At 36.5% G+C, this 9,950-nt stretch overlaps 1 protein-coding gene across 7 annotated transcripts in view; it reads right to left on the bottom strand.

The window, feature by feature from the left end:
• Positions 1 to 1,272: 1,272 nt before the first annotated feature.
• PPP2R5E (protein phosphatase 2 regulatory subunit B'epsilon) overlaps positions 1,273 to 9,950 on the bottom strand; it is a 106,911-nt gene continuing 98,233 nt past the window's right edge. For 5 of the 7 annotated variants that reach the window (XM_090034223.1, XM_090034219.1, XM_090034221.1 and 2 more), the window contains 4 exons: positions 8,560 to 8,687; positions 6,529 to 6,630; positions 5,770 to 5,901; positions 1,273 to 3,467 (listed from right to left, as the gene is read on the bottom strand). In XM_090034223.1, the coding sequence (XP_089890349.1) occupies positions 3,368 to 3,467; positions 5,770 to 5,901; positions 6,529 to 6,630; positions 8,560 to 8,687 (462 nt within the window). In that variant the 3' untranslated portion in view covers positions 1,273 to 3,367. The remainder of the gene's footprint in view (positions 3,468 to 5,769; positions 5,902 to 6,528; positions 6,631 to 8,559; positions 8,688 to 9,950) is intronic. The other 2 variants (XM_090034224.1, XM_090034225.1) reach the window with 2 other exon arrangements.

Below are 9,950 nucleotides of genomic sequence, written 5' to 3'. Positions count from 1 at the left end.
TTTCCATAGTGTAAGAGAGCCTGAGGCAATACTTATACATGTACTATACAAGTACAGCTGCTGCAACTCTCAAGCAATTTTCTTGGCTATACATCCTAGATTTTTCCATATATAGAAGGAGAGAAAAATAAAGTAAATCCTTCTATTTATGTTAACAAAGCCAAGATTAATTTACCATAACCCTGCCTGTGAATACTCCAATAGCATTAGAGTATTTTTTTAAAGCATTCAAATATTTGGAAGAGACACAAAAACACTCAAAAGCAATGAAAAGAAAACCATAAGGGAAACTTCCAAGATGAAGAAAGCAACATGTGCTCAATTAAAAGTACCCAAGAGGAACTTTACTTTACAACCATTGTACCCCCATGGCCTGAAGCAGTGCCCTAGTAACACACATGTAGGGAGATGGGGTTTTTTTGTTTTTTAAAAACTTTTACCTGATAACATTTAATCACCTGAAACCAATATGGCACAGGAGATGAGTGACCACCCATCAGCTACAGTGCTAGCAGTCTGTGAAAGACATTCAACAACGAAAAAGGTTGTTTCTGGAAATCATGAAGCAAATAAAAGCTTAATAAAATGGATGCACGGATCACAATCAACTTGGGCCCATATACTGCCTTCATCTTTGCATAAAACTCCAACTGTTGCTCATGGGAGTCTTGCACATGGAACAGTGCAGGATATTGCATCTGGGTTGCAGCCAACAGTGGATCACATGGGTGCTGTTGTACTACTGTGACAAGTGCTCCTTTAAGTACATCACACAGTGCAATTTTTAAGATTACATCAGCTTTTTAGTCATGTGACTAATATCACATTGTCTCATTCAATTTAAAGAAATATTCCTTCTTGGAAGTGATATATCATCTATAAAGTTTAGATATTCCCCATTCTCCCCACATTAGAGGTATCACAATATTGCAACCAGCTAGGTTCTCATTAGTTTTGTATGATTAATACGAGGAGGTCACGCTGAAATCAAGAATATCCATGAACAGTCAACACCCACCCCATCTCTAAGTACAGGACAAGGTACCTTTTCTAATTTCACATTGTTCTATTTCACTCCCATCAGGTAGAAAACATGGAATCATTGAGATTTCTTTCTTCCATAATAGCTCAGTTTTTTTAAATTTCTCAGTCTAGCCAGGCATACGTCTCTCTGCCCTCTCAGAACGCATGTTAACTTCAAAGGTAAAATTCACCTTATCAACTTTAACTCTTATTCAAAGTAAAAACAAAAGACTGTCAAAACCACAGGGCTAAAGGGACAGTATTTGTTATAAATTTATTTAGTCTTCAGTATTTAAGCTTGCACCTTTGCTCCAGCACTTTGAAAATAAAACGTTTCACCTATGACAGTATTTGCCAAATTCACACCGAGTCCCAGTCCATATTTAAAAGAAGCTTATATTAATCCCATTAAACCATGTTGTGTTTGGTGCTTCATGACTAGTTTACTTCTGCTTTTTCCAGAATTAACAGTGTCAAGATTTTACAAAGTTGTTCAGTTTACAACATCCATATGTGCAGACCCAAGTATACACACTGTGACCTGATAATCCTGAAACAGTCTGTAATCTGGCAATTGAACCTTTTTCTTCCCTACCCCACACCCCCTTTTTTTTGCACTTGGAAACAGTAAGACTTCAAATTCTACTGTATGTTTAAATGGTAGGAAGAAAAATATATAAGCTTGTATTTATATTGTATTTCTATCAATGGCAACAGGTCATAAAATTCATGTCTGCAACTATCACAAAGACTCAAGAACACCAAGTCAGCTTTATACTGTAAATACTGCTGGACTGATGGTTTAGGATTATCAACTCACTGTTGTCATACATCTATAACAGTTCAAAAGCATCCTGGAGAAAAATCCTGAAACACATACCTTTCGGTATATAATAATGCAACTGCATTAGCTAAATATATACTGTACATAAGTCTTATCAGCATTGTACCTACCAAAGATGTAAGATTCCACTTTTAAATACAAAGTAGATAGCCAATAATGTATACTTATAATACAGCCCTCTTTTTCTTGTTGTTTTGTTTTAAACAATTTGGTCACAATGCACCTTTGATATAAAAGCATTTTAAACTTTATTATTAATACTCAGAACATTAGGATTTCCAGAATTTTTTTTTCAGTAGCATTTGTAGAACCACTTTTGGTAACAAATACAGTAGTTAGGAATGAGCATCCAGTTCAGAATGCAGGAAGTATATTATCCAGAATCCTTTCCAGCTAAAACCATAGGGCTGGTGCTGCGGTGAGTAATAGTACTAGAGTCACAAAAAATCACTGGAGTATGTTTTTCAGAGGCTACATCCTCTTTTGCTGGAATACTTCATAAATACATATTAAAAAGTAAGGCAACAACTCCAAACAGTCCAAACTGTTTGCTCAACTCTTTTCCCAATTAGATCCATGACCACTGGAGACCAATTTCAGGCTTGTACTGTTTAGCGTTTGTCTTTATTATTTCAAAATGGTCCAATAAAAACATAGATCTTGTAATAATTTACCTATTAGTAACAGCTCTAGTATGTGTGTCCAATAGCATGTCGCTAATACTGGTTAGGTACTGAACTCTGTACGCGTTACCACTGCCCATTTTCAAAGGATTCGAGAGACTAGTTTAGATTTGCAATAAATTGATGCATGAATCCAAAATCCCCTTCCCCTATGTTGATCACCTCTTTGTGTTTGCTCAATGTTCAAATCAAAGGAGCACCAGTGCTTGACTGGTACTAGAAAATGTTTGCACCAGTAAACAAAACTTTATTAGGGACCTATATTTTCCATGGCCCTGATCTGCATGGACATTCAACTCATGAAGATGTGCAAAAGGAAAAAAAAATTGTCAAAATTACAGTAAAGTTATCCAGAGAAGGAGGATGTTACACAAACTCATAAGGAAATGACAGTCATTTTTTTCTCTTTTACTATAAATACATTTAACAGTTTAGCAGAAAGACAAGCTAAATTTAAGATTGTTCACATCTGAAAGTTGTATCATACTCTCTGCTCATGATAAATAAGGAACAAAGTCCTGACAATGGAATTCTGACATAGTAATTTTCATCAACAGATCTTAGAAGACTGGTTTTAAAGAAGGGTTAAAACAATTATTATGTTTGCAAAGTTCTGAGAAGTCCATCTGCTGTCCAAACTTTGGATTAAAGTCCTTATTATTCCTTTACTTAGAGACAGGTATATACAGTGCTGTTGTAATAATGAAACAAATGTGAAATCTACTGTAAAGTTGCACAATACAGAAAACTGTTGCTCCATCTTCTACTACATAAATGTGTGACTCCACAGGTTAATAATGTTGGTTTGTTTCTTTTGTTAAGTTGGAATAATTCCATCACGTCTAAGACCTCGCTTTAATTCCAAATCCTCCAGTTTTTTCCAAAGTTCTTCACGTTCCTTTTCCTTCTTCTTCTCACTGTCAGATGAAATAAAATGAAGTGTTAACAGCCAGGAAAATATAACAACATTTTTCAAAAAATTACTCTGATGCAAACTACCAGCACTAATTTTCTCAATGTTCACATATTTTTCCTACTTATTTTTGATTTTGTTTGGTTTTTTTAAGCCACAATTTCTGGGTTTTGTTGCATACATCGCAACAACTGAAAAATACAGAAACAGAATAAAATTTAAGCTAAAGGCTAAAAAATCTTTATTTATTATAAAGTTATTTATAATCTAAGGCTAAGCAACTTTTTAAAGTAGAGTCAGCCATCTTATAAAAGTAATTAAAATGCACTCAAATGATTTTAAAATATTTTTTCTGAATCAAGTGTATAACATTTACAAATAACACTTTACTTTTAGGGCCAAGTTCTATTCAGTAATTTTCAACTTTGTGTATGGAGCTAATACAGATGTCTTTTCTCTCTTGCATTCCATAATGTTACAGTCACCCTATTTTCCAGAACAAGTCTTCCATTGCTATTTTAGGAGCAAACTGACTTTAGTACTGCTCCACTTGCATGCAGGCATCAGCTAGTTCAAGTCAACTTGCAGGATCTGTACCCTCAGTCTATGCTTTTGTTTCTTTCATCCAGCCATATCCCTAAAAATAATCCGTGCAGCGACTGCCTGAACAGACTGCCCTGGAGGATTTGATGGAATTAAACAACTAATGTAGGAATTTCTTAAGTTCATTACTGTCTCGAAGTGCCATCTCTGCTGCTGATACTACAAGATGCAGAGAGCTTCCCATCTCTTTTTTTAGTCACCTTACAGGGCATGAATGACTGAGAGCTAAGGATGTTGAAGCTCAACTTGCCTGACAACATTTCTAAAAAATTTCCAGTGATTTTAAAGTTTTATTCTTATTCATCTTGCTTCATGTAGACTGAAAATATTTGGTCACAGAGCAGTTATTTTGGCTCATCTATTTATATATCTAATTTTCCTGGAATCACTTTGACCAGAATACATACACACAACAATTCATAAATAATGTTTTTTTTCTTGAGCACCTATTTTATCCTTAATTTCTATTTCCATTACATACAGCTCACAAAAAATATTCAAAATAAACCATAAGAAAAAGTGAAATGACCTACAACTTACCTGATAACTATCATCTAATCCTTGTACTCCACATGGTCCTCTTACTAAAAGCAGTCCAGTAGTTTATCTCCTTCCTTCTTAATTCACACATGCTTCAACACTTATCCTCACTGATACTGAAAACTGCTCTGTGAAAACTGCTCTGTGAAGCTTTCTTATAACAACCATACTGCTTTTATTTTTACAAATTTTGTTCTAATAAGGCACCCAATGGACGTATATTATCACTTATTTCTATTCTGAGGCCCTGATTCTACGAAGATTTATGTAGGTGGATAATCCCAATAAAGACAACGATTCATCTCGTCCATTTGGGGAGGGAGGGTGTTTTACATTGGAATTTCATTCGTAAGTTTTCCATATTAAGTAATGTTGTTTTTTGAACTCTTTGCCGCTTTTGACTACATGACACCCTACAAATACTAATGCACTTACATCAGCACATCAAGATGTTTGAACACTATGCCATGTTTAACAGAGAAACCTAATGGTGTTGCAGAAAACAGTGACTGTTTAATTGTGAATATTAAAAAAGGTTTCATATTTCACTTATATATTCCATTGTATACATTTCATGATACACTTACACTTTACTTTAAAATAGCAATTTGTAAATAAATGTAGTAAAAGGATCAGCACCAGCCCTATTTAAGTTAGATGCAAGCATTAACTTAATGCAAGCATCAAGCATATGCTAGGAAAATTCTTCACACAGCTTGATTAATGCATGTCACATCCACTGCTGACAGCCTCGTGTGGGATGTGTGGAGAGCTCTTCAAGCAACGACTCACTTCACTAGCAGCAGTGGCTTCTTACCACCTTGATGGATCTGACTCCTTGTTTTAGAATTCTTTGGTCTCACTGATTACAAAATATAAAATGACTGCATCACCTGATTGGTCTATCTGATAGATTGAGCCTCATCTTAAGGCCTACAAAGAAACAATCAAGTCTCTTGTGACTTAGTGCAGCTTTAAACCCAAAGCTTCAGAAATAAAATATTAATTATTTCATCTAACCAATCCATCAATTACAGATTGTAAATATAAAACTTCATGTTTGCATATCTAAAATCAAAGCAAAACACGTGGATGGTGAACTATGACTCTGATCATTCAATAATATATCATGGCCTCCAAGAGCCTCCAGAGGCTATACTAACCTAACAAGGTTTGATGACATACAGTACCCTTCGCTTTGCTTGTGGGAACCCTGAGTCACACAAAAGGCACGACTTAAACCAGTCGGAGTTCCCGAAGTTTCCTCATTTTTTTCACCTGCCGCTTTGGATAAGCTGAAATTTTAGACAAAAGATGATGCACTATAATTGCAATATGAAGATTAAAGAATATAGACAAAACACATTTTACTAGGGTGCAACTAATGATTGTATGAATGGTGCCTCTATTGGATCCTGCACTCTAAAGGACTCAGATATAGCAAGATCTTTCAATAAGAAAAAAATGAAAGGGCTGAGAGGTGCCTCTCTGCTTTAAGACCATATCTAAGATATAGCAAGCTCTCTGAATGAGTCCCATGTTGTGGTTCTCCCTCATGTCTCCCTTCTAGCCTCTAATGTGATCTTTTTGAAGTCTTTAAGCAAAGTGATATCTTTAAACCCTTGCGTTTTCTTTATTACTGAAGATCTTGATATGTTTAAGTCTTTTGGAATGTGGAGCAAAAAGGAGTTCTGTGAGGAATGTGGATTCACAAGCTACGCAACGGGTACTGTATTTCATAAGGGGAAAACAACCACCTGTACATGATATTATCTGGTATTTTGCAAGGACAAGGCTAATGAGCATGCAGGAAAAAAAAATGAAGCATTGCCATCAATTATGTGTGAAATTATGCAAAGTGTAAGGAAAACAATAAGCAGCAGGCCATATGCACAGCTGACAAAAAAGCTTTAAAAAGTTACCGCTGACGATCTGACTTGTAAGTGGCTGTCAGCTCATCAAACATGGTGCTGTTCATTTCCATAAATGCCTTCAACACATTGTAGACTAAAGCCACAATAGCCCTGAAACATGAAATGAAAAGACAAAGAAAAGATGTCTATTAGTGTCAAATGAAATAGAAGAAAACAAAAAGAACTCCCTTTACCCCAACTTTTCTTAATGGAATTAATGGAGCTGATTCTATTCTTTCAGCTATGATGATGTAATTCTTTTGACTTTATAGAAGGTGATTTTTGTACTTGTACAAGGCAAAAATCAGGCTTTTCACCACTTTTTATTGGTTAAATGGAGCAAACAATAGTTAACCCACTTTCAAGGCAGTTAAACACATATATTTGCAGCCTTTTCACTATAAAGTTCAATAATTCTGAATGCAACCAAACAACTAAAATAATTAAATCTGGTTGATGCAACTGAAATGCAATAATCAAATGTGGATGCTTCATAGAAAAAAGTATCAGTAAAAGCTTGAAGACAAAAATAAGAGAAACTAGACAACACAGATCAGTGCATAATATAGGCCTGAGTTACTAAAAAGTGTAGTAATCTAAAACATTAGCCCCAGGATGTTTATACAGTTAAACCCACTTTATGCTGTACATGTGTTCCTGGAAAATGGTGCATAACTCTAATTCACGTAAAGGGAACCCACTTTACGATGTAACAAATAGGGATAAGTTCCAAGACCTTGACTCTACTGACCACCAGACCCATTTCTACCCTTTCTCCAAGACAATTTTGGTGTTCACCAACAGCAGACAGTACACACAAGCACAAGGTGGTGGTGAACGTTTAGCTGGTGTGAAGAGAGGGTGGAAAAGGGTCTTCAGGGTCAGACTCCACATCGCTAGTAGAAGGTACAGGCAGGGTAACATCCTTAGGAGAATCAACAGGCACAGAGCTCTCATCACCCTCCAACACCAGTGGGGTGGGACTGGGGGTAATCGTATGAAGATTCAAGAACTGGAACACCCACACAGGAGACTATATTTTGGTGTGTATCACTCCCACAATGCACTGCATGCAGCAGCTGGCTGTAGGCTACCACCACATCGATTGCATAAGAGTGAATTTACCTCGCATATAATTAATTTTTGGTATAAAAAGGGTCATCACGTAAGAGCAAATTTGCACATCTAAAACCCGCATAAAGCAAGGGAAACCTGTATTGTACCCACCAAACCCTAAACGTGCTCTGCAAGCCAGGTAGCAAATAGATGAGATGTGTGCGGAACAGTTTCATGAAAACTTTCTATTAACATCCTTATAAAATATAAAACTCGGGTTAACTGAAGAGTTGCATTTTCTTGATCATGTGAAGAGCCAAATATATTCTTAAAATAGTGTGCAGTAGTAGTTTTGAGAGCAGAGAGTTTTCAGAACAATAGTAAATAACCTGGATATCACATAGGGTAATTTAATTTGGATTTATGACATTTGATTACATTTATATAAAAGAAACTGAATCTGGAAAAGTATGTGCATCTTTAGAAGAATGTTGCTGTTGAAGAATACTTGTTATAAGAATTATGTACCTACAACAATTTATTATGACCTAGTGATGTTTCCTGGGTAATTTATGGTCCAATTCAGTGAGCAGGTTTAGGGAATAACTGCATTAACAGAGCATCAGAAATTCTTGGTGCTTGATAGTTTTCCTGGTAAATATCTCATTTCTATTATTTTATAGTTATAATGTATAATAAACACAAGGTTTTAAAAAAGGATAAGGTTACTTGCAGTAGTTGCTGCTATATATTCTATCATAAAAATATCTACTTTGCTTTTGTTACATAAAATTCAGGCTTTTTGCATCCTCCAGATAACTGAACTGCATTTTCTAAGCCAAGGTAAAATTTCACTGGCTTTAACCAAATGGCACCTGCTTTCGCCAGCTCAGAATTTGGCTCTTCATTATTTTCTTTATATGAATTTTTCCAAGTTAAAAAAAAAGAAGATGTTTTAAAAAATGGAAAGGCTCCAAAACTTACGGATTCCAGTGTTCTTTGGAAATCCTATAAAGACTGGAAAACATGATAGGAAGTATAACGTTGGAGTTCTCTTCTATTAAACTCATGATGTATTCATTATTCCAGTAATACAGTGCTCTTTCTGCCACCTTTGAGAAGAATAAACCAATTAAAAAAAATTCAGGGACTGACATAACATGTAATATTTTAAAGTAATAACAAGCCACAAAATATATTATGCCAGAACAAATTAGTGAAAGAGTATTATTTCTGTAATGAAATTGCCATTTTAATAAGCTGTATAACTTGAACTAATGTAAGATACAGGGGTGTGTGAAGCAGTCCACATTTGATTCCAACTTCACCTGATTTGAGGGACAGCAATTTGATTAGTTGATTCAGATCGCTGTCCTAATTTTATTTGGCTGAATCTGAAGATTTGATTCTGATTCAGAGAATCTGCGATTTGGCCATAGACACAGCTTTGCTTTTTCTACATACTTCAAGGTACCAGATGGAGCATCCCACAGGAGTGTTGGGGGGGAGGCATGCTGCATGTGCTCGGTGGTGGACAGAGAGGTGGACCAGAACTACTTCTGGTCCACTTTCGGGTCTGCTGCTGAGCATGCGGGGGACCCACCCCCCATGCTCCTGTGGGATGCTCCACCCACCCCACCATCTCAGCATTCATGAGCCACTTCTGGTACCTCGAGGTATGTAGAAAAAACATATAAAGCCGTGTCTATGGCTGTTGAATCTCTCTGTATTGATTCAGAGGGTTCTGATTCAATTCGGAGAGATTAAAGGGTCTCCTGATTCAATCTGGATTCTGACATTTGGCCACCAAATGGGCCAAATCTCCACCAAAGCAAATCAGTGACTGAAGCCTCACACCGCCCTAGTAAGATAGTCTTCCAAGTATATTTAAAATAAGATTAATGTTAAAATTAAGGTACAAACAGTCTGTGTTTGAGTTCCTTGCAAACTTTCACCTAGTTAAGAAAATGATTGACACCTAAATGCAAGACAGACACAGAGCACAATATGGAGTGCTCCAAGCTTTGACTTCCAGAGAAGTCAAAGACAGCCAAGAGTATGGATATGCTCAATAACTGGCATGATCTGGTTCCTCGATCATTTGAGGCAAGATCCTCTCCCCCATTCTAATCCCTCATAACATATAAAGGGGCTGAAACAGGGAAAAGGGGCTCCTGAAGCCTTAGAGCTGCCAGGCAGAATCCACCGGCAAAGAAACTATAGAGGAGAGAGTCAGAAGACTCTTCCAAGAATCCTTCACAAGCCTCAGCACAGACAGTGCACTGGGAACCAAGTCAAAGAGCACAGCACTACAGTGACTGTAAGCAACACTGCCTGCCATAAGGAAGCAGAAAGAGGCCAAGGCAGCTTAATGC

Source organism: Crocodylus siamensis, chromosome 2 (genome assembly GCF_052110815.1).
Source record: "Crocodylus siamensis isolate JL-2025a chromosome 2, ASM5211081v1, whole genome shotgun sequence".
NCBI lineage: Eukaryota > Metazoa > Chordata > Crocodylia > Crocodylidae > Crocodylus > Crocodylus siamensis.
Note: the sequence above shows the minus strand (reverse complement) of the source record. Positions and strands in the feature narration are given on the sequence as shown.